This window comes from Cavia porcellus, unplaced genomic scaffold, assembly GCF_034190915.1.
Source record: "Cavia porcellus strain 051 isolate PalLab524CR breed Dunkin Hartley unplaced genomic scaffold, mCavPor4.1 scaffold_2, whole genome shotgun sequence".
Classification (NCBI taxonomy): domain Eukaryota; kingdom Metazoa; phylum Chordata; class Mammalia; order Rodentia; family Caviidae; genus Cavia; species Cavia porcellus.
The window spans coordinates 77,509,734-77,536,091 of NW_026947485.1; the positions used below are offsets into that span (position 1 = coordinate 77,509,734).

The 26,358-nt window shown below is 38.4% G+C and overlaps 1 protein-coding gene across 8 annotated transcripts in view; it reads right to left on the reverse strand.

The window, feature by feature from the left end:
* Nt5c2 (5'-nucleotidase, cytosolic II) overlaps positions 1–26,358 on the reverse strand; it is a 173,404-nt gene that overhangs the window by 15,761 nt on the left and 131,285 nt on the right. For 6 of the 8 annotated variants that reach the window (XM_003474962.5, XM_005005982.3, XM_063244628.1 and 3 more), the window contains one exon: positions 26,282–26,355. In XM_003474962.5, coding sequence (XP_003475010.2) covers positions 26,282–26,355 — 74 coding nt within the window. Of the gene's footprint in view, positions 1–2,512; positions 2,574–26,281; positions 26,356–26,358 lie in introns of all 8 variants that reach the window. The other 2 variants (XM_063244629.1, XM_005005983.4) reach the window with 1 other exon arrangement.

Below are 26,358 nucleotides of genomic sequence, written 5' to 3' on the forward strand. Positions count from 1 at the left end.
CTATACCTTTAAAACCTGCGACATACTAATGTCTGTATGGATGGAAGAATTTATAAAAATTAAATTGAGACTTAAAAAAAAGTAAACTAGGGGCTGGGGATTTAGCTCAGCAGCATAAGCACCTGCCTTGCAAGCAGGCAGTCATGAGTTCGATCCCCGGTACCAATTGAAAAAAAAAAAGTAAACTGGGCTTTCAAAATAGTTTTAAAAGTATTTTTAGATTTTAAAAACAAAAGCCTAAGATCTTTTAAGCTTCTTAAGGAGATGCTTGAGTTTCATCAGAACAATATCCAGAGAAGCCATCTCTATCACAGGATGTGGAAACTGTATAAACTGTACTGTGGGCTGAGTTCCCAAAGACACTGTTTTTGTTTCTTGTGCTGTCTTGGGTGGGGGTGGTAATAATTTAATGCTAATACTGACTCCGGACAACGTTTTCAAAGCTGGCTGTACTTCTGCCCTTAATTCCCTCCTTTCCCTCCACCCATCCTGCTCTCTCCTCTCCAGACAAAACAAACCCCGAACTCTTTAAGTCTCAGATCTAGATGAGGTACTCCGTAGTCCAGGCAGTGCTATGCGTCTCCACACAGTCTTAATAACGGGAAGTCTTAGTAACGGGAAGAGCCCTGGGCAGTAAGGCCTGGCACCCTGGCACCCACGGACAGAAACAGGAATTATGCTAGAGCAGACACTAATCGGCCTCCCCCACGCTTTCCCACGACCCCAACCCAGCTCCAAGTAAACATCATTTTAACAAAATCCCCATAAAACACAATTACTTCTCAATTCTAATCAAAGCCCATGTAATTCAACCAATATTTAATGAAATAAAAATTCCAATATAGCTAAATTATTTAGGTAAGCTACTGATACCCATTTTTTAAAGATCTGGCTCATACAAGATGTTATCAATTATTAATTTTTCAAAAGATAAGTTAATGGGCATCACTTAAGAGAGACAAAAAAGCCAAACCCCAAACCAAGGCCCTAACAACCCCTCGTCACCCCCAATGAAACTCACCCCTAGGCAACAATTTTCCCTGTTCATGAAGTACTTACAGAGTAAAAGAATAATCAGTGACCGAAACCTGTGTCTATGACACCAATATGAGCTGAGGCTTAAAGTAAGTCAAAATGTTTAGTGAAAAAAATACAGGGGAAATAATCCCAAGTCCCCATCTTGCCACCATGAATCCTAGAACAGCAGAAAATGGAATACTACACATGTGTGACAAATACATTTATTCATGGGGCAGAACTGAGATAATTTTCTAAAAATTCCATCTACACAAGTACTTTAAGCCCCTCTTTCAATGACTGCAGGGTACTTCCCAGGATCTCTGATATATCCTTCCCGCCTGTTGACTTGAAGTTACACTACAAGAACAAGTGTCAGCAGAAGGCAGAATTTCGGTCCCTCTTGAGTTCCACCCAAAGCCAATCTTTCAAACTGAAGCCTGAACTGTCCGAGACTCAAGAATGGGTTACCCTGAAGGGAAATTCAACTTCCTCTCTAACAACACTGTTCTTCATCAAGCTCCAGTCAGTAAGACCTGCCAGCGTTTTCTCTCCAGCTTCCTGGATAAGCTCAGCAATACCAACGTCTGCGTCTTTAAATCATCTGCTACAGAGCTGTAGAAAATCGAAGTTCTAAGAAGTAGACCTACAGCCTCACACATCCTGAATTCTTTTTAAATTTTTAAAATTTATTTATTTTAAAGGGAATAAAACAAATATACAGCCTGAATGTATAAGTTTTATTCTAAATGTCTACGGCGACAAAAACTCCTGAAGTCTACGAGGTATCACCATTTCTTAAAAAGTACAATTTCTTTTTTAAATCAACCAGGACCTTCAAAACCAACCTCAGACATAGGCAGGAAAACACATAACCTGAGACTGTAAAGCTCCAAGCCTGAGCAAAATCTCTCACTTCAATTTCCATTACAAATCGCTGCAGTTTAACAGTGCAGTGCCAGCTAACCCTTGGCTGACTTTCTGGCTTCCACACCTTAGCCAATGGCTTGGGATAAGTGTAACTTCACACACTAACTGCTTACTTATTCCCCTAGAAGACTCCTGGGTCTGCCCTAATTTACCCAGTATTCAAAGACAAGGAAGAAACTGTTTTAAGGAAAGAGGTCTGCTTTAGCCACCAGGACAGTACACAGTGTTCTCAGGTTATGGAACTTGACTAGAAAGAGGACAACCAAAGCATTAAAAGCTGAAGCTACTGACAGCATTTAAAGATATTCTTTTCTCCATCATCTGCAAGGGAAAAAAATAGCTCTGTAAAAATAACTGCATGTAGTGGGGAACACAGGTATGGGCTTTGAAAAGTTCCTTTAGAACAAGCAGAAACTTTCTGCAAGAAACTCTGGAATTCTCATGCACTTTTTACCTTTGCCCCCAAGACACACTGTGCAGTAGTATATAGATTTTAGTAAAACTAACAGGCAAATCTCTAGAGGTTCCAGCCTCACCGAGTGCTGCTGCCAAAGTAAGAACTCACATGAGGCAGATGCAGATGCAGTGTGCATCACTCCAGTCTTGAAGGAGCTGCACTGGCTTTCCTGTTAAAAAAACAAAGGAGGAAAACAAAACAAAACAAACACAAAAGCTGGTTTTAAAATTGTTGTGATGGGCTGGAAGAGAGAGGTACCATTTGGAACCTGGTATTTACAGGAATTACCAGTGCTCTCCAAAAGAAGCCCTTGACCATCACTAACATTAGCCTCGTTGTCCTTAACAAGAATACCAGAAATAAGCATAAATACTGTATATTATTTATTTTCTGGCACCCTGAGTCTGAAATACAAAGCAGATCTGATCCTAAAGTATTAAGACAAAAGACAGACAGAAAGCCGTTGGTCTGATTTATTTTTTCTAGCACAACTCATAGGTTAGTATGACAGAAGCAATGCAGCTGGTGAATGTGTTTAAATGAACCATGGCTGGTGAGACAGACTGAATAAAGAATGCTGAAAATCTAACCAGATGTTGAATGTGGGGTGGAAGGAAAGTTTTTTTGTTTTGATTCTGCCAGTAATTGTTCTCCGTAACAGAGTTACAACACTTTACTACTGGACAAAATTAAAAGCAGCATAGAGTGCAGTGAGTAATTGACCTGAAGATAAACACAGTACTGCATACTTACACTGACACTTTTAAGACTGGCGCTGTCTCATTTTACATGGAAGTATTTTCCCCTCAGATATTTGTTTGAAAATACATCATTAGATCCTCCAGCTCATAGGCTTTCTGTGTGAGAGGTGGTACTCAATAGGAAGACAGAAATGATCAAATATGTCTAAAAGTTCTAAAACCATTACTAGGGGAAACCACCACCACCAGAAAAACAAAAATTGAATCTAACTACCCAAGAATACTCATTTGCTTTCTGTAATTAAAATTAATGTCAAAGTTCTATAGTTATTAGCATATATAAAATCAGTTCTCTGGGATTGTAACTAACAAGCATAAAAATACGCATTTTTCACTAAGAAAATGTTAAGTAAAATCCTTCCAATTCTCATATAAACATCCCAAAGGAGTTTTTTCACTTTTTAAAACTATCTAAAAAATCTAACATGGGGCCAGCTTGGCAAGTGCAAGGTCCTGTATTCGACTCGTGATTCAAATAAATAAAAAACAAACTCTAACACAATGATACATACCATTCCTGCCACCCGGTTCCACTTCTGTACTAGGGATTAAATATAAAGACCTTTGCACTGAGCCCTTTTCATTTTTTATTTTGAGATAGGGTCTTCCCTAATGTGCTAAAGCGCCCAGGCCGAACTCAAACTTACAATCCTCCTGACTCAGCCTCCCAGTGCTGAGATTATAGGTATACACTACAACTCCTGGCTCAAGGTCTAAAATTATCTCTAACCTAAGAAACTCACAATGATAAAAAAAAAAAAAAAAAAAAAGAAGGTACAGAAAATTTAAGACTATCTGAATACTTAAAAGAAAACTTGGACCAGGGATTTAGTTCAGTGGCTCAAGTACTTGCCTGGCCTGGGAAGCATGAGATTGGGAGTTGGATCCTCAGTACCAAAGAACACTTGATACCATGCAAAGCTTCTGGTAATATAAAATGAATTCTGAAATAACTAAAAATTGTAAATAGATGCTATTTTTGGTAAAATAAAACAAACACTAAAATGACTAAACATGTAAATAAATGAGTTTGAGAAACTGCCAATATTTCAGTTCTTGCAAAGGCAAAATTAAATACCTGAGAGATTTGTTTTTAAAAATACTAATATACCCATGCTTGGTGACACACCTATAATCCCAACACTCCAGGAAGCTGAGGCAGGAGAAACTGCCAGAGTGGCCTTGGAAAAAGAATATATTAGCTACAGTGATGCCTCAGTTGTCTAAGCTTGAACTTTCCATTACTTGAACATCAGTTTCCAAGGCCACCCTGGGTTACACAGTGAATTCAAGACCAGCCTGAACTACGCAGTGAGACCCTTTCTCAGAAAAAGAAAAAAAAAAAAAAAAGTAAGTTCTAGCCCAGCCTAGGCAACTTATCCTCAAAATTTAAAAATCGGGGAGGAGGCTATTAGAGTTCAGTGCAGTGCCAAGGCCCGGGGTTTAATCCCCAGTACCACAAAACCACTACCACCACCTAAAAATGTCAGAAAAAAGTTTTAAAATAAGAGGAAAAAATTATGTAACTCAAAACTTTTGCCTCTGAGAATCTGTATACCTTGTGTTCAGTAGTTTTCTATTTAAGACTAAAACACTGGAAAATTTTGCACTAATAACTTTTAGAAATCCTGATTAAAAGGAATTGCTTGTAATAAAGAACAGAAATACAGTGATATTGATTGTGCAGCTCAATTCGTTCCAAATTCATGTTCGAATACCAAAAAGTGTGGGAACTGAACCTATTTTTCCTTAAGAAGTAATGGAAAATGTCTGTAGCTCCTTGAATCCCATAAGCGCTGTGCACTGTCTGGAGAGCAGCACTGAGAGACTGTGTGTTCCAGGCCACAAGCAACACGCCACTCGCTCCTGTCCAGTGCAGGTTTTCTCAAGCCACATTTTCAGTGATGTGGGAGCAGTTGTAACACCTTGCAGATTTTTTTTTTTTTTGAACTTTGCTGTTCAAATAATGTAAAGTTCAAGCTTGGACAACCGAGGCATCACTGTAGCCTTGTTCTTTTTCCAAAAATAAAAATATACCATAGCACTCAAATACCTGCACTAAGGGTAAAGGAATTTAACAAACACTTGGATACCTACTATGCACCAGGGACAAAATAACTAATGCTCCTTAACCTTGGAGTGCATAGCTCACAGTGCAGTACAGGAATATACAATAAAATGTTTGCAAGTTTCAGAAGGTCAGTAACATAATTTGACTAAAAATGTATAAAAAGGGACCTAATAATGTAGCCCAAGAGGTCTTCTCTAAAAACCATGTATACCTTGTTCAGGCTTGTACAGGTAACTTGTTTTTATGACCAATGTCTCTGGTCTTACAAATGTCACTAGACCAATGCTGAGAGTCAGGTGCAGCTGGTATGCCCAGGCCTTCACCAGGACCGTGATGAGCCAAGTGTGCTGAGTGAAGCTGTATGTCCTGCCCTAAAGGACACGGCTGCTCAACTGGAGCTGACTTCCCTGTGGCGAATGCTGATGTCTGTATGAGAAGGGAAAACCTAGATTTTTACCTGGATCTTCAACTTTAAAATACTGCCCCAAGCCAGGTGTGGTGGTGCACTCCTGTAATACTAGCACTCAGAAGGCTGAGGCAGGAGGATCACTGCAAGTTCAAGACCAGCCTGGGCTACGAAGTGAGCTCAAGGCCAGCCTGAATTGCATAGCAACACCCTGTCTCAAAAACGCAAAAAACAGGGTCAGAAAGTGCTACAAGCACCTGCCTGGCAAACACAAGGTCCCGAGTTTGATTCCTGGCATTGAAAAAAAAGACCACAAAAACAAAACAAAACAAAAAAAAAAACCCCTGATCCAATGAAACAAGCCAACCAACACACAGTTTGTAAAACTAACATCTCAGTTGAGACTGTGGGCCGACAATATGCACCTCTTGCCTGTATGCACTAGGTCACACGCATCTAAGTTATGTAAATGAAATGGAAATTTTAGATGGAAAAAACTTCACTCTTTAATAACCACAAGGTACCCTAGGTAAAGGTCTATTCATCCTATGAAAAAATTGAGGGAGCAACTAGGAACTCAGGAAATGTAAGACCCTTCTTCTGGTTCCTTAGTGTGATCCCTTACTGCAATGCCCTGAGAACTGTCACCACCTGTATATGCCTACTTCACTCCATTGCCAAGTCAAACAAATGTTCGAGTGACACATAGAACCACTAGGTTTTCATGGGCCCAGTGCTCCCAGAGCCAACATGTGCCATCCAGAGAGAAAAACTAAAGCTCTGCCCCACAGTGTGACCCCCTATCATCTGTCCTCTCCTCAGTGGCATTATCCCCATAGCAGCAGACACTCAGAGAACCAATGCAGAAAAACACAATGAACCAAAGGTATTTATTTATTGTGTCAGGACTATTCTGAAAACAAGTTAAGCCAGGCCAAAAATAGATCACAACACTAAGGGAGCAAACACATCTGAGTAATTTTACTGATGCAACTAGTATTTTGTTTTGTTTTGTTTTGGTATCAGGAATCTAACTCACAACCTCACATTGCCAGGCAGGCACTTATGCCGCTGAGCTAAATCCCAGGCCCCTGATACAACTAATATTATATGATATTTATCCACAAGAATCTGGTTTATACTTGATAGTTATGATTGATGATAGAAAATAAAAATCATAAATACTAGTAAGGGACATTTTTTAGAGGGGGTCTTTCTGAGACAGGATATGGCTATGCACCTGGGGCTGGCCTTGAAATCACTTTGTAGCCCAGGCTGATCTCGAACTCATGGTGATCTTTCTGCCTCCGCCTTCCAAGTGCTGGCATCACAGGCATACGCCCCCATGCCTAGCCTGTAATTGATTATTTCTATCACTATGTATCGAAGACAGAATGGGGTTTTATTAAACTTTACCACATGTATCATTGCAATCCAAGAGATTAATATTAATGAAAGCTTTAAGTTGATTACAGATTTGAAATAAAGGTAACCAAAACTTGGGTACTAGGTATAGGCTCATACATACAATAAGACTACCTAAAATGTGTATGTTAGTATATGCACATTTATAAAAAATAAAGTATTTTATATGTAACATAAATGTCTAAAAATATAGTCTTAAGAGTGTTTATTTCTTTTTTTTTTAAATCAGTACCAGGGATCGAACTCACGACTGAGCGCTTGCAAGGCAGGCGCTTATGCCACTGAGCTAAATCCCCAGCCCCCGAGAGTGTTTATTTCAACTAATACAAAGGATTCCCACCCACAACTAAGATAACGCACTAGAATATTATTTCCTTTTAAATTCTTTCCTAACATGAAGGACCACCTCAAAAGTATTATGTGGTTGTAGAAACAATACTCCATTTCATGGTGGGGTTAGTATGAGGAATCTTGAGTTTTAAGAAAAAGAAGTAAAAACAGTTAAAGAAAATACAGATTATAATGTCTCAAATAGAAATGAAAAGACAGAAAGACCTTAAAAGGTCAATGCCCTTTTTGAAAATAAAAATCATTTCATTCAATTGCCAGCACTAAAAGGGAGGAAGTAATTCCATTGATATTTTACCCACTTCTTCCAGCCAATTTTTAAAATAGTGTTTTGTTTTGTTTTTTGAGATGAAGGATGTATCTCCATGCTGCCTGGGCTGGTCCTGAGCATACCATCCTCCTGTCTCAGCCATCCAAGTATCTGGGATTACAACAGGTGTGAGCCACTTTGCCTGACCCACATGTTAGAGGTTTTGTTTGTTTTGTTTTGTTGGGTACTGGGGGTGGAACTTGGGCTCAAGTATGCTCTGTAAATGCTCAATTACTGAGCTATACCTCCAATCTTTTTTGAGACAAAGCCTTGCAAAATTGCTCAGGCTGGCCTCAGAAATGTGGTAGCCTGCCTCAGACTCCTAAGGCACTGGGATTACAGGCCTGATGCACTATGCCTAGCCCTGTTTTTAAATTTAATTCTGTTAAGGATATTTTAAATCATACACAAAAAAGTAAAGCACTTAAGTAAATGTATCAGTCACGTTTTAATATTATATTGTCTCTAACTGAACTGTTTCATCTATCCTCCCTAAATTATTACCTCTCAATTTAATAAATGTTATCAAATCATAGCTTTAATATTGATTACTCACAAAATATTTTAAATAGCACAAGTGAGGACTGGGTACACTGCTTGCCTAGCATGCATGTAGCTGTGGGATCAAACCCTAGCACTGCAAAATAGACAAATAGCAAAAGTATACACAAGTATCATGTATAACACATACATAATTACTTTATAAATTATTCAGATAATGCTTAAATAGCTTCTTTAAAAATAAGGGCCCATAGGGGCTGGGGATTTAGCTCAGCAGCATAAGCACCTGCCTTGCAAGCAGGCAGTCATGAGTTCGATCCTTGGTACCGATAAAAAAGGAAAAAGACAAAAAAAAAAAAAAAATAAGGGCCCATGTGTCGGGTGTGGTGGCTCACGCCTGTAATCCCAGCACTCGGGATGCTGAGGCAGGAGTTCAAGACCAGCCTGAGCTACAAAGTGAGCTGAAGGCCAGCCTGAATTGCAGAGACCTTGTCTCAAAAAGGGGGGGGGGGAGCATGAAATACTAGAAGTCTTTTATCAGTAATAAATTACAGTAACTTTCCAAGTTAAAAACTGCTCACAATATTTTAATTACACAAGACTATCAATTGTCTTGATGAAAATACTAGTTCTAATCATACTCATAAGCAAAAGAAATTGAACTCACATGTATAGACACCGAATAGTTTCCCTAGTGTAAGAAATGGTAAGAATACATAAAAGTATGTGATAATCATGATTCCCCAATATATTGCTTTGAAGTCTTATAATGTTTTCATTCATTAGTTGGAATGGTTTTATTCTGGGTTGTTTGATTTTGTCTGTGATGATATGAACAGCTATTTTGAAGAAAACAAGACATTATAATAGCTAGTGATGATTTAATATCATTGTTTTGAAGTCCCACCAAACTTTTATTCTTCTGTCTCCATCAGTTTTATCATGTTGTATCTTATCGGATTTTATTATATGTGATAGTATAAACAAAATTTTTTACAGACAAGGAGATAATATAGTAACCATTGTTCATTTTCTGTTAGTTGGTTCTGAATACCCTGTAATACTTTTATTCTCTTGAATGGTTTTACACTGTCTTGTTATGTTTGATACTATACTATAAGAAGGTATACTCAAATATTTCAAGGAAAGAGATACTATGGTAGCTACTGTTATGTCAGGTTGTCTTATGGTGAAACACTATGTTGCCTAAATTGTTCTGTTCTGACCTGTGTTATGTCCTCTTTTATCTTAATCTTTTTTTAAAATAAAAAGAAAAAAGAAAATACTAGTTCTATTAGCTTTCTTCACCAGAAAATTTCTGTGGAGTTTTTTTTTTTTTTTCCTTTTTATCGGTACCGGGGATCGAACTCACGACTGCCTGCTTGCAAGGCAGGTGCTTATGCCGCTGAGCTAAATCCCCAGCCCCTATACTAGTTCTATTAAAAGCACTTATCTTGGGGCATGGAAGTAGTGGTTTAGTAATGTCTCTCATATATATTCTTAAGAATTCAGAACAGCATATATGTGATATGTTGAGCCAAAGTGGGGGGGGGGATCAAGTTAGGGACAATACCAAAGATAATATACTTTAGCCAGGCATGGTATCATATTCCTGCATCTCAGCACTTGGGAGCCTGAGGCCGGAAGATCACTGGGAGTTTGAGGCCAGCTTGGGCTGCACAGTGAGTTCAAGGCCAGCCTCGTGAGCTACATAGTGAGACTCTCTCTCAAAAAAATAAAAATAAAGAACAAAGTCACACTAACCACTTAAAAAATAAAATAAAATAAATTACACAGCAAGACCAAAAAAGAAAATTAGTCTTTTGGCCCTTTTTTATGTTTAATTTTGATCACCTTTAAAAAAGTGAAGTATAAATCCTACATAAAGTAGTAATCAATAGTAGTCTATTAATAGTCTATTATAGTCAGAACTCTTTCAAACATCTCTCTGCTATCCAAACTCATTTACTATAGGACCTTTAAAGTTCAATTTACTCTCACTGAATTACTGACACAATTCAATATCTCTATTATAAAATCATCATTTTCATTTTACAACTCTCCCGCAGGGATTTTTGAGTTCTGATAGAACCCAACTAGATTTTTATTATCTGATTCAAGAGAATACTTACAAATTAATTTTTATGACTAATTTTATTAACCACAATTACCTAATATGTTTTTCTTTTTGGAAAAGAATCATTTCTTGGAGAGACTTTTCCTTCTTTTTATCTGGTACCCTAGCTTCTGCTTACACATGCAGTTTAGCCAGGTGTGGTGGCATACTCCTGCAGGCCCAGAACTCAGGAGGCTGATGTAGGAGGCTCACCAAGAGTTCAAGGCCAGCCTGGATTACACAGTGAGTCAAGGCCAGCCCAAATTACACAGTGAGACCCTGCCTCAAAAAAATCAAAAACCAAAACAAAACCAACCATTCAGTTTGTCCTCTTACAGTATTTCAGGAGGAAAAACAGTTCAAAAGCTGGGAGATGGCAATACTGGGACTTGAACCCAGGGCTTTTACAAGGAGCTACAACTGTATCCCTTTTAAATTTCTTTTTGCAAACACTGTCTCTCCAAGTCACTAGACCGTCTGGCCTGGGCTTCAGTTTGCGACCCTACTACTTCAGCTTCCGGCAGTGCTAGGAATACACCACCACGCCTGGCTTCAAAGGGTACCAGAAATTGAACTAAGGACCTTGCACTGGCCAGGCAGGCACTGTACCACTGAGCTATATCCCCAGCCCTCAAAAGCTTTTTAAAGAAAAAACAAAGATCACTAAGAGAATAATGAGTGCATACTATTATCAAACCACTGCTTTTATGTTCTTTAAACTTAACTGTACATTTTTCCTATGTTTACAAACTGGTGAATCCCTCAAGAATAAATCAGAAGGCTTACATATATGAAGTGTGACCTTAAAACAGTGAATCCTTTAAAAATTTACAATGAAAGCTGCACCAACATTGATCTACCTCAAAATACTCCAAACATACTTATCCCAGCATTCTTCCCACTTTCTGGAGCAGTTCTAGAAGTCCTCTTCAGCTGTGCTTTCCCAAATCAATTCAAAGCATTTACTTCTCAGGGTGATTTTCACTGGAGAATCAATAGTCACTAGAAGCTGTGAAGTGCCAGAGTTGGGGCCCAAAGAGTGTTTTTACAAGCCCGCCCCCACAGGAGGGCACTCAGCAGGACAGCATTCATTGTATTTTTTAATCACACCTCATTTTTTGTTAGTTTGCTTTTGCTGGTGTTGGGAACTGAACTCACAACCTTGCACTTGCCAGGCAGGTGCTTGTGTTGCTGACCTACATACCTGGCCCCATATCTCATACTGATGACACCTCTTAAAGACACAGAAGACAACTTCTGGAGGCTGGGGATTTAGCTCAGTGACATAAGTGCCTGCTTGGCAAGTGCAAGATTTTGAGTTCAATCCCTAATATGAAAGAAAAAGAAATAAAAATGAAGTAAGGTGCTTAAAATAAAGCCAACTTTCAGAAGATAACCTTTAAAAAGAGAGCTTCCAAAAAAAAAAAAAAAAGGCTGAAAAACAGCAAATTTTACATTGCGTATATTTTGACACCAAAAAGAGAGAAAGATGCTCTTACTTGAGCTATCTATAGAAACAGTATAATACTACTTACTTTAGATTTGTTTTTCTCCTCCCCTAAACACCTCTAATGCGACTAAGTTTCCCTAGGTTACTGCTGCTGACAGAAACACAAGGAGTGTGCTGGACTGCAGTACACATAAACTCGTCATGCTAAAATTTTCATTTAAATATCAAGTAAGCTGAGTCTATTCCATTAACAATAAAACACCACCAAAGGCCTCTCCTGTGCGTCTATCAGAGGCAGGCAAGCACAGGTCCTAGGATGCTTCTGCTAGCACCGAGGTGACCTTCTGGCTCACAAACACCAAGGTCTAGTCTCTCTTCATCTCCCTGGTTCTCTTAATAATTCTGATGTCTCTCACCACACTTCAGGGGAAACACAAAGCACTTAGACCGGAGATAATTGAATTTCATCCCTAATAGCTAATGACATGACCAAAAAGTAGAGAAGAAAAATCAAGTTTTTAGCCCTAGTGATTTTGTTTTTAAAAATACACAATTTCAGAACCCTAACATCTGCAATAAAGTGTTTACATGATAAACATGAGGATTCATTCCCTTAACATTATTTCTAACAAGAAAAGAAACACCATAAAACTAAGTCTAAGAATGATGGTTACAATTCAGCTGTACGAAAATGACATTTTTGCTCTTAGCAGGATTTTCATTTTGCAGGAGAAAAAGAAATTTTTGTTTATAGGCAGCTGTCTCACTGACATCTCACCTAGAGTTTACTGGATAAATTTTTGCTCCTCTCAGAGTTGGGAGCAGCATAGGTAATGCAAATAGACCTGGTTTTAAATTCCAGCCCTCAGTTTTAATGAGTCAGTTGTTATTGACAGGACTCTGGACAGTACCCAAAAATATGGCACCCCGACTTCCCCTAGAACAGGTCACCTATCCCTCATTGGATAGGTATACTCCTGTACCTGGGGAAAAGGAACATATTTATCTCTGAAGGCACAGGGAAGAATGAGCAGATCTTGCTATGCTCCTGTCAGTTTATAATCCTTAGAGTGTATCTCCTTTGTCCATGATTACTTCACCAATCTTAGCATAAAAAACACAGGTAAGCTGAGCATGGTGGCACACACCTGTAATCCCAGACTCTGGGAAGTTAAGTCAGGAGGATTGCAAGTTTGAGCCCAGCCTGGGCAACTTACCAAGACCCTGTCTAAACATAAAAAATAAAAAGGGTTAGGGATGCAGCCCAGTGCAAAGAGCCTGGTTTCAATTCCCAAATGATTGGTTGTAATTAACCAGCCACCACCACATTGCAAAAAGAACCCTACAGATTTACCTATAACTTCATGTCTTCATTTCCTTATGAAAGTTCCTGTGTTACATAAAATTTAACATTAAATAAATCTGTTGTACTTGCTAATGTCTTTGTTACAGGGGCCTCATCTATGAACTTAAAATGAGAAGGAAAATACTGCTTTTTCCTTATACTATATGACCATCATTTTACCTCCTGACTTGATGGCCTTATTTGGAAAATGTTGTTATTATTAGTCTCTATTCCAAAGAGCTGTTGCAAGAATTATAAGGTACACCTCACCTCCAAAAGGTCAATTTTCTGGTACTGGTGCATGCATCATAGACGTCGTTTTGTCTTTTTGAGACAGGGTCTCATTATGCAGCTCAGGCCAGCCTTGTGGCAATTCATGGCAAACTACCTATCTTGGCCTTCCTAAGTGCTGCAGTTACAGGTGTGTGCCAGCATCCGTGGCCTAAATGCTGGTTCTCATGCTTCTGAAAAGTTTTAAGACAAATAAGAAGGACTGTAACACGAGCCACAGTATCCATCTTTTCTGAAATGGTTCCAGAAATAAGAAACTTATTGTGAGATTTGCTGAAATGGCTCAGAATCTAAATGTGTTGGAGTTAAAAACCAAACCAAACCACTCTAACACACCCTGTAGTATCCTGACCCAAGATTCACAAAGCCAAACCCAAAACAAAACTACCCAGACTTAATAGAAAACAGAGAAGAACAAAACTCATTTCTCAAATGAACCCAGTTAGAAATAATACAGTTCAAGTTCCAAACCAAAAGTCACTCTCCCTCAAATGTTGCCCAGGTTTTGAGGCAAAGACTTCTGGGAATTTAAGTTTATCGACATAATTTTAACATTAAGTCTCCATGGAACTTACCATATGTTTAAGTCATTCATGTAAGTATAAAAATCAACAATTCTTTGCACTTAAAGATCAAATACCTTCTCTTGCACATATCAAAAACATGATACCTCAGTTATAAAAGAGTATTTTAAAAATTTAAATGAAGACCTGTTCCACCTGTTTTCCTTCAGCAAGATACTATTGAACACTGCTTTATTTCCGTAGACATAGACTCTGACCTTGGACTACAAGGTATTTTGACTTTTAACTCTTTTTTTCTTCAAAAAACCTAGAGGACTTTAACTTCAAAAAAAAAGTGTTTGAACATTCCACTACTAGTTGCCTAGCACTCCTGGTGTTTCTGCAACATAAGAAAGTATAAAAGAGACTAATTTTGCTGTTTTCTCCTTACTCCTTAGATTTTTCCTTTAGAGCTCAAGTTCAGTATTAATACTTTGGTGTCAACCACCAGAAGAACAGAACTAATTTCATAACATTAATCATTTTACATCTGCTATTTCCTTAAATCATACCATTATTTTATCAGAACCATAACCCTATCATTTTAATTAGATGACAAAGCTGAGATTTAGGGAGGGTAAGCAACGTATCAATGTCCAAGAGCCAGTCCAAGGCAGAGGTGGGATCCAAACCCAGGTCTGAGCACAGATTTTTTTTCCCTTCAAGCACACAGCCTCTGGTGTAGGTAAAAATAAGGTAAGGCCTCTGGGTCACAGTGTGTGAGACTTATCCAACACAGAAAGAATTATTGTGGCTATTTCTTAAAACCACATTTTACAGGTTAGCAGTCTGTCAGATGATGATCTGTAACCAAGAGATAACTACTCAGAAAACAGTGTGTCATGTGAAACCTTAGAAATAGATTTCTTGGTGTATTAGAAAACTAAGTAACATTAACTGTCCATATTCTCTGGTTCCAGAATCCACAGATTTAAACAACTACAAGTCAGATATATTTGGGGATGGGGGGCAAGGTTACGCTGTCCGTGGCGTGCACTGTGTAGTTAGGCCTACTATGCTTGCATCATATTCACTGTGGACAGACACTTTTCTCGTCTTTTACACAAGAGATTTGAACATACTCAGATTCTGCTGTCCATGAAAGGTGAAATGTCCGAAAACCAATCTTTTATAGATATCAAGAAACAAAAGCAAAAACATTTGCAGAAGAACTCTGAACCATTCCAAGTTCCACGAACAAAGAATGTCACCTAAGTTAACCAGGGTAAAAGGACCGTGGCAGGGTGTGGTGGCACATGTGGCTAATCTCAGTATGTGGTGAGGCTGAGGCAAGTCTGAGCCCAATCTGGGTAACTTGGCAGCTTGATAAGATTCCATCTCAGAACTTCTGTGAAAAGGGTGAGTGGGGTATAGTTCAGAGTAAAGGCCTTGGGTTCACCCTCCTGGATGGGGAGGGGTAAACAGACAACATGATTTTCTATACCCATTAATACTGGCACTCTATAGGCAGTAATAAGACAATTTTAAGAGTAATTAATTTATATCAAAAAGCATGTTTTTTGCCTTTTTTTGTCGTATATAAAAATGTCCATCTTAGAATCCTGTGAACATTATAAATGCAATTAATAATGAAGGAATTATGTCTAAAATTTTTCTAAGGTTATTACAGATATTCAAATGACATGAAAATATATTAGACAAGATATTCAAATGACATGAAAATAAGTCAGGTTGAATTATTTTAGTGTGTGATACATTTTATTGGGGGAGTAAATGATTAACTGTGAGCAAATTTTTAAAGTGTTAATACAAATACAAGACTACCAATTTCTGTCAACAACCAACCCCTTCTCTCCTTCTGCTTAACAGTAACATCATTCTACCAAAGATCTATATAATTCACTTTTAGAAAACTCCAGGTTTAGAATCTATACACATATGTACAGGCATATACACACACGTACACACATATCCCTCAGTAGTGTGGGGGTTGCTAGAGTTCACATATGCACTCCTGTCTCAATTATCTTCCTCATTTATTAGTGATGGCTTAAAATTTACATGATTATTCAAATAGAAAAGATTATTCACCATTAATTCTATAATTTCAACGCTTGACATAAAGACTAGGATTCTTGAGATGTTTTGGTTCGGGTTTTTTGTTTTGTTTTGTTGTCTGTTTGATTTCTGAAACAGCATTGAACTCAAGGCAATCCTTCTGCTTCAGCCTCCCCAGTGCTGGGATTATATAGCATAAACTACTTTGCCCAGCTAAAGAACAGGATTCTTGAAACAAACATGATTATTCAAAGTAGATTTTCTTCTTTATCAGTATGAACCATAAAAAACTTCAAAATCAAAAGCCAATCATGGCCGAGTATGTGGTGCATGCCTACAATCCAGACTGTGGAGGCTGAGGCAGGAAGATGGCCTTCAGTTCAAGGTCAGCCTGGACTACGTATTGAGTTCAAGACCAGCCTGAACTGTACAGTGTTTCAAAAAGATAAAAGAAGAATTACAAACCAAACAACAACAGTAACAAAAATTATCCCAACACAACTATTTCCTCAGAACAAATGTAGGCAAACTTACAGTGTGATGATGCAGTACATACAACACAAACCACTAATCACCCCAACACAGACATGTTGTTTTACACCCATGTTCTAGAAGCACCACAGTTGCTTCTCACAACTCTGTGTCATGCTGAATGACCCATTCACAGACTCCGCTAGTTTAGTCCTATAGCATGTTCAACATCTGAGCGACTATCTGCCTCCAAACTCCTATGCTGAAACCCATCACCAATGGAGCAGCCACTGGTAGGTGATGAGGTTATAAGTGATCACTCCAATCACTCCAAGAGGCCTGACAGTGAGCCTGGGCCCTGTGCGTGGACACAGCTAGAAGGTGCTGTCTGTGATCCAGATCAGAAAGACATCCACGAAGACCAAATCTGTCTCTTATTGTAAGCTACCAAGTTTATAGTATTGCACTACAGGTCAGATGTTTAAAAAGAGCACATCTTCCCTTTCATTTCAGGTAACATGAATACTTAAGCTATTCCCCTTCTCCCTCTAGTAGAAAGCTTACTGTCTTCTTTATGTTAGGAAAAATGGTACCCAAAGAAGGTAGCTATATTTTATAATTAGTACTTACTAAGCTCGTAAATGTCTCCTTAATCACACCAAAATTCAAATAAGCCTTTATGCCACTTTACCCATAGAATCTTCTCTAAGTTTTCCCCTTAACTCTCTATTAATGAAGCTTGCTTAAACGGACATTGATCTCTTACCTCAACTTTCCTGTTGTTCGTTTCTACCCTACTTTTGACCCTCTCCTTTCTTCTGTTTCTGCCCTCGATCCTTCCTGATGGCATACAGTCCCTGTATCGGTCAGCACTAAGGAACACAGTAATCTCCAGTCTGTGATCATAATGATGAACAAATCCTGCAGAACAGCCAGGGCTCAGGGTACACCTCAGGGGCAAAGCACATGGCTGGTGATGTGGAATGAATCATGTCTGATCTCCCACTTCACCTTCCAAACACTGAATAGTAGGTACAAAGTATGCATGAGAAAATTACTGAGGGCATCACAATTTTGCCACTTCAGAATTCCAAAAGTGAAAGACTTGGCTTTGAGAAGAAACCCCTAGAGCACCATGTTCCAGAATGGTGGCAGCCTAGAGAAATTGCTGGAATTGGATTCTGAGCCCTCAGTGGTCCAGGCACTTAACCCCTCAGCCAAGAGAGAGGGAAGCCCAGCTATTGCTCCTTCTATTCGCACACCTTGGCATCGTCCATGTGGCACTGGTTTTAGGCATATGCAGAATACATGAGCTGTGGGATCAGGAAAGCTTCCATGCAGATTTCAGAAGGCCTGGAAGCCAGGTAGTGTAATCCAGAGGGCAGTGTGCGAAGCTCTGAATGTGAAGCTGAAGGTGCAGTGGAGACCCCAGAAGTTTGGAGAAGCCAGGATTGTAGATCATCTAAGGAAAGCTGCAAGGAGGGAGCAAAGTGGCCCAAGAGAGAGATCCTGGAGCTGCAAACACCAGAAAGAGAGGGGGTGGAGCCACCCAACCCATTTGGAGTTCACACTGTGCCACAGATTGCCTCAGATGCTGATCATGTAATAACAGGACTTCATGTTTGGCCTGCTGGATTTTGGACTTGCTTTGGTCCCATTCCTTTGTATTCCCCCATTTGTAACTTTTGGAATGGTGATATCTGTCCTATACTGCTGAATGCTGGAAAGGTTGAACTTTCTTTTCATCTGTACAGAGGTTCACAGCTAGGAGTTTGCCTTAGATCTCAGAGGTGACTTGGGACTTGGACTTTTCAACTATGCTGAAACTGTTAGGATTTTGGCAACTCTTGGAGATGAACTGAGTGCCTTTTGCATAAAGGATGTGCATGAGGCTTTTGGGGACTGGGACGGAATACTATCGTTTGTGTCTAGATGTTCCCCTAAAGTCTCATGCAATTTAGGGGTAGGCTTCTGGCATTGGTGATTGATTCACAGTCCAATGCTAGGTGTAGCACTCACATCCACCCTAGGACAGGTAACTTGCATACAATGAGGGACAGAAAGAACTCTCTGTCTTTCTGTCTGTCTCTCTCTTTTTGCTCCCTGCCTCCCTTGTTGCTTTTGCTGTCTTTTGCCACCACGAACTCTTGCCCCTCTGCCAGATGCCACCTTCCAGATGATTATGGACTGAAACTTATGCAAACTTTAAGCTAGATAGACATTTTTCCCTTAAAAAATGATGGTATATATATGCCCTGACATAGTCTAGATCAATCACTAGATATGGCCTATTAAAAGTCACGTCCACAGTAAACTGGCCATTGTATTTTTAATCCCAGATGCTAGGGAAGCTGAGGCAAGAAGATTACAAGTTCAAACACAGATTACATGTCTCAAAAATCAAGAAAAGGGGACTTCTAGGAAGATAATGGAGTGGTGAACAGCAGAAAAACAACCTCTCCAACATTTGGGGCCAGACACTGGAACATAGCAACGTGAGGAAGAAAAGAAGAGACGTGGGTCCCTGGGACTCAGCAAGGATCTAAGTGAGAATTGGGACCCACAGAGAGAGTAATGAGAAGCCTCAACACAGGAGGAGGAGGTGGCAAGCAGTGTTTTCTGCCGGCACTCATAATCACTGCGGGGAGGGGGGGGGACTCAGACCCGCAGATGCACAGTGACTACTGACCACCCCAGTGGCCTCCACAGAGAAACACATCAGTGGAGCAGAGTAGACACAGTGGACTGCAGTGGCTGGTGAGTTATGGGGGTTCAGACATGCCCAGGAGAGGGCGACTGGCTGACAGTCATCCTGGATAAGGATCACCTGAGTTCAGAACTCAGCGCAGCTTCAGGCTGTGTCAGGGTGACGAAGAACCCGTTCAAGTCAGCAGGGGGCACACAAAGTGCTGCAGGCTGAACAAGTTGGGCTCCAGGCTCACAGCTGGAAACCAGCCTGAACGTAGTACACCAGAGGTTCGGGCTTGCTGGGATTACCCACTACCCACCACAACTCTAAGGCGGGCTTGCTGGGATTACCCACTACCCACCATAACTCTAGGGCGGGCTTCGCTGGGATTACCCACTACCCACCACAACTCTAGGGCGGGCTTGCTGGGATTACCCACTACTCACCACAACTCTAAGGCGGGCTTGCTGGGATTACCCACTACCCACCACAACTCTAGGGTGGGCTTGCTAAGATTACTCACTACCCACCAAAACTCTAAGGTGGGCTTGCTGGGACTAATCAACACAGATCTAGACTCTTGTCTGTCCACCAGTGACAGTGGAGACATACCCTGAAGTGGACATTTTTTCCTTTTTTTCCTCTTTCCTTGTTTTGGTTTTCTTGATTATATGTTCTTGTTTTTATAAGTGTGCATATTGTTTTTAGTTGTTGTTATTCTATTATGTTTCTGTTTTTATTTCTTCCTTCTCTCTTTCTCTCCTGTCTTCTTCACCAGTTTCCCAAAGTTCACAGAATTTTCCTTAGTCCTCCAGCTTTGCTCCTCTTTCTCATGTCTCTTTCTCTATTTTTCTCCTGAATTCCTTTTACATTTTTTCCCCTGAGGGTAATCACCATATTAGGGCATATTTACTATATACAACTTTCTGGTTTTAGATTTTCTTATACAACCACAAATATAGTTCATACAGTTAAAGGTCGCAAATTAACTGTCATTTTCTAGACTGTGTCTCATGTATTGTTACTGTTGATTGTATTACTTTAGTCAAAGTGACATAGTTATTTTAATTCACTGTTTTTCCTGGTATGCCAATACTGAAATTGCCTAAAAGTCATACACAAGAAGACAGACCAGTGCTAAGGAACCAGAGGCAGGACCAAATAGGCAGTAACTTCTCATTCCCAATAAACAAAAGAGGTAGGACCTTGCAACAGATCAAAACCCAAAGCAGGTACACCTAGAAGTCATCTCTGAGAAGTATTCATTTCCTGAAGTTTCTTAGTACTAGCAATAAAGCTATCTACCATAAGCAATTTATATGCATCAACATAGGAATTAAACTTTAATAAAAGAAAAGAAGAGCTGGGCATGGAGGTGAATGCCTAGGCTGAAGCAGGAGGATCACTGCCAAGTTCCAGGCCAGCCTTAAGGCCAGTCTGGATTACACAGTGAGACCCTGTCTCAAAATGAAACAAAACAAGAAAATGGAAAGATATTTAAGATGCAAAATATCACAACTCCAGGCTCCCTGAAGGCAAACCCACGAGGCAATGAGGTGGAATGATTTGAAAGCCACCCACCTGGACTCTCTGAAATGATAATATCAGAAGTAAAAAAGCAGATGAATGAGTTCGTAGATAAAATCAAATCAGAAGTAACTACAGAGATGGTAGACTATAATGAAAAGATGTACCTATTGACTCTAGAGCAGATACAGATTAAAAATAATAGAAGAGCTTAGGGAAAGGTTGGAAACCAAGAATGCCCAACATAGGAAAGAAATGGAATCCATGAAACAGATTCAAACATATCCAGGAGTATACATGGCAGAATTAGCCAATGTGAGGACAGAATATCAGATACAGAAGACAGGACTGCAGTTAGCAATCAAGAAAAAGAAGAATTTGTTAAAAATAGCAAGGGACCATGAAAAATCAATCCAACTGCTGCTACATGATTTAAAGAATAAGATTGGCTTCACATATATAAGACTCGATAAGACTGATTGAAGTCAATGAAAAAGCAAGACATAACACAAATGACATAACAAAAATGAGCTGTATTTCTGTATGTTAGCAACGAGAAACTGAAAATGAAAGTTTTAAATACGATTTACAACACCATAAAAGATATAAAATACTTCACAAATTGCACAAAATAAACTTAAGGCCTTCACACCAAACATCACACAACATTTAGAGGTACTGAAGATGACCAGGTAAATGGTAAAGACATATTGACTGAAAGACTCAAACCAGTTAAGACACTGATTTTTCCCACAAATTGATTTAAAGTAAGATATTCTCAATGGAGATTCCAGTGATCTCTTTTGAAAAACTGATAAACTAATTCTAAGATTTATATAGAAATATGAAGGATGTAGCCTACCAAAACAGTTATGAAAAAAAATAGCTGGAGGAGTCAACCTATCTTGGTTTGAAGACTAACTGTGAACCTACCATCATCAAGACCACATGATACTGCATAGATCAGTGGAACAGAATGTCTGCGCATACATACACATACACACACACACAATCAATATATTCATTATATAAGCTTCACATATATAAAATCTGACAAAGTAGTAGTAGTCCAAATATATAAAGAACTGTCCCTACCACTCAACAGTGAAAACACTATCCAAATTTTAAAAGGATCATTTGAATGGTCTGTTACATCTAATATTCTTTCATTTAAAATACAAACAGACAACGAGATTTTCAGTATTACCAGACGTCATTACTAGATATCCCAGATAATGCTACATATTTATTAGACTGACTAGACATAAAAGAACTGACAAACCAAGTGGAAAACCACAATTCTCAGGGATTGCTGACTGGAATTTAAAATAGTATCCAAACTGTGAAAAACTACTTTCCTGTTTTTTACAAGGTAAGTAAAAATCTACCAATTCCTCTCCTTTTACTTAGAACTGAAAATGGACATCCACACAAAAAAATTTGCAAACCACTGTTTGTGATATATAGTCTTATTCTTGATAGTACCAAACTATAAACACCACAAACATCCACCAATAATAAGTGAATACACAAATTCTGGTATACTTGTACAATGAAAATGCTAGCAGAGAAGAGACAAAAGTTTAAACTGGTTAATAACAAATATCAACACCACATACTTACTAATATGCTCTGAAAAAGGTTCATTATGTCTGATACTCTTTGCAAATACTTCAGTGTATTCAGGAGAAAACATCAGACATACCAAATCATGAAACATGTCACAAAAGTACCTATCAATATGCTTTAAAGTGTCAAGGCAATAAAAGACATGGAACAATTTAGGAACTCTCACTGACTAGAGAAGATTAAAATATGTATCTGAACTCACACTGCATGGGATTCTTAATTGATTCTGGAATGAGAACACTAGTGTAAAATCTGATAAAAACAGAATCACCTATAGTCAATTAATAGTACTCTACTAATGTTAATTCCTTGGTTTTTATAACTGTAGAATGATCAAGAAAAATGCTACCACGAGAAGAGAGGAAAAGAGAACTCATTTTTGCAGTTTTAATAGGTCTAAAATTATTTCAAATTTTATAAGTTTTTTTAATGTTAGAGATAAAAATAAAAAATGAACGGCTTAACTGACAGGCAAAACATGAATAAATCACAAAAGCATTATGCTGAGCAAAAGAAGCCAGACTCAGAACAGTACACACTATATGATTCCATCTATATGCAATTATGGAAAAGGTAAAATTAATTACAATGACAAAAAGTCATAGGGAAAAGAGTTGGGAGGCAGTGAGAGAACACTGTGGATTGACATGGTATTCTGTATCATGATTGTGGTGGTAGTTACATAGGTTTACATTTGTAAAACTCAGTCCGTCCATATAAAATGCATGCATTTCATTTATGTCACTTATTCCTCAATAAAATTCATTAAATTTTTGAAAATGCTCATATTCAGAAATACTTCACTTGAATAATTAGTATTATGCCTCATGCCAAGTAAGCTGAAGTACCATAATTAATTCATAAACTAATTTACTAAAACTGCATCCAAATCATTAGTCAACAAATATTTACTGATATCAACTGTATGCCAGGCTTCATGCTAAACAAAGGCTATAATGAGAACTGGCCCTTGCCATTGAGCAACTCAAAGGTTACCGAAAGACAAGCAAGTAAACAAAAGCTGCAACTGACATAAACTATTCAGAGTGGACATGTCAGGGTGTCAGAACTGCACAGAGGGCACTTCATAAAGAATGCTGACGTTTTCTAAGAACTTAGCCATGAGGCAACTGAACCTATTACAAAGATATTTATCCCAAATCTTCAAGTTTAAAACAAACCAACACACCACACTTCTTTTAGGCTTGTCTCTGTATTTCATGGCACATGAAAATATTATTCCAATGGTATTGTTTCTCCGTTTTTTAAAACAATGAGAAATTATTTACAGCTATATTTTATGACTACCATTCTGGAAAATGGGCGAGAATATAAAGTCAATAAACTTATTTTCCTATGTACTCTGTGAAGATAATGTCTTAACAATGTCTTGCACAAACACAATAATGTTTGAATAAACCTATAACCTCTTCAAGGGCCTACTCTAAAGGGCTCTGCTTCTTTTTAAGTGGTGAAGTCCAAGTTTGCTTAAAGAGCTTATTACTGTGAAGTTGTGTCTTATAAACTATTATTCTAAATGATAATGTAGACTATATATACCAATATACACGCATATGCTTAGGTTTTAACTTTGCACTGCTGAATGTTCTTGGACAAGTTGCTTAACATCTCGGAGTCACATATAAAACAGGAAACAGTAGAATCTACCTCAGAAGGTTTCTGTATATAATAAACAAGGTAGCAGCTGTGAATGAAATACCTAAATGAGATAATCCATGTGAAGTACTCAGAACAGGGCCTGACATATAATAATGCACCTAATAAATGTTAATAATTACTAAACATAAAGGATATCTACATTTAGGAGAAAGCAATAGAAGTGACCATGATAAAAAGAAAAAGAAAACATCCTAAGACACTGGTAGTTTGGAGACTAAGATTCATGAATTTTCCATTAGGCAGGTTTCTTTCTGTTTCATCTTGTGGTCCTGGGGATTGAATTCAGAACCTTCACCACTACAAACTCACAATCAGCTAGCTCCCTTCCCCTTACTTTGGCCCAGGCTGAACTTGAACATGCAATCATCCTGCTTCAGCCTCCCAGAGTGCTGGGATTACAGTGTATCCCACCATGCCTGTAACAAGAGATTTTAAAATTCATTTTCCTCTGAAAATATAGAATTGTCTTAATGCTCAGAAACAATATTCCAGACACACTGTAGACTGTTACCAAATCAGTATAAAGGGATTGCTTTAATAACTAACTTAATAACTTTTACTTGTTTGGGATATTTTTTTTATTTGTCAAAAAATGTTGCTATTTCTTTCTCTAGAAGGGTATAATTCTTTGTTTTTATGGGTTTTTTGTTTTTCCCAGGGAGACATACTGGGAATTGAATCTAAGTACTCATCCAGACAAGGCAAATGCTCTAGCACTGAGCTACAACCTAGCTAGAATTGTGGATTGCAAGATTTTCTTCCCATTTGAAAAGAAAGCCTTACATTGAGAAAGTCTAATACTTTCAACTTACTTATTTCTGACAAGTGCTCCTAAAAGTGTATATGTCCCATTAGTAAATTGTAAATGTTAAAAGAGCTGTAAGGCAATAATAATAAAAAAAAAAACCAAGTACATGACGGATCATGGAGGGAAAAGAAAAACTCAAATCTAGGGCTATATATGTATTTTTAATAAATTATTTGCTTGATGTAGAAACAAAATCATGGTATATGCCTATGTGGCAAGTATCTTCATGTGTTTATTTTTGTATATTTACAGTATATATATTTGTAGCCTAAATTGAACATCAAATTGAAATTTATGCAATTTGAAATGGGGTTTGTTTTCTAACACTATTATTGAAATGGTTACCTTGTACTTAGGAACAAAAATTTTTTCTTCTTTTGAGGCAGGGACTTGCTATATTGCTCAAGTAGTCTCAAATTTCTTGGCTCAAGCAAGCCCTCTGCCTCTCAGTCTTCCAAGTGCTGGGGCTACTGGCATGAGCTACTGTGCTGGCTTAAAATAAAAAATAAACAAATCAATCTATCTATCTATACAGCTATCTGTCCAACAAGAGTCTAAGTTGCCCAGACTAGCTGGGAACTTAGAATCCTCCTGCCTTAGCCTCTCAGGTAGCTAGGATTACTGGCATGCACCAACATACCTGGTAAACCAGAAAATTTTAAAGTGGTGTGGTGGTGCCTGTCTATAACCTCTGCCCTTGTGAAGCTGAGGCAGGAGGCAAGGGGATTCCCATGAGCTGGAGGCCAGCCTGGACTACACAATAACTTCAAGGTCAGCCTGAAGTACACAGAGAGACCCTGGCTCCAAAACAACAACAATAACAAACAAACAACAACAAACAACAACAAAAAAGAATTTCTGAAATATTTTTTTCAGAGTATTACAAATGCATTTATGTGCATGTGAACACATGTATCCATATGGTTAACTGCCCTCTTATCCCTATGACTTCTTAAATAGTATCTTCACCATAGTGCAAATATTTTTCTTAATTAGTTCTGACAAGATGTTGTAACCAATGACCAACATATTGTTTCAAATATACAGTACAAGGCACTGGGTCTGATCTCTTAACACACACACACACACACACACTCACACACACATAAAGTTAACATGTTAAAACTTTTAATTTACAAGGGCTTAGTTATGGCAGAGATAAAAAAATTTTTACGTCTAAAGAACAGCTTAATGGAGGAAAAACCAAAAATGTCAAACTACATTAATGATTTTACAGAATAGTTTCTTAGATCTCTAAAATAAATTTAGGACTTGTTCTACTTATCTCTAGGCACATAAACCAAGTCTCAAGCATATCAGATGACTACAATACTCCAAACTGCAATGAAAATGGCTCAGTAACAGCCCCACCAGCCAACTGCATGTAAACACTGACCTGCCTCCCGTGGACCCACTATGTCATAACAAACATAGAAGTTCACAAAGCAATCAGAAATTGCTACTCACCAGCAAGTGTATAATCCATATCAAAACCAAAACACTTTATTTTTTCCATGGCTAAACTTCGATTCACAAATACCCTA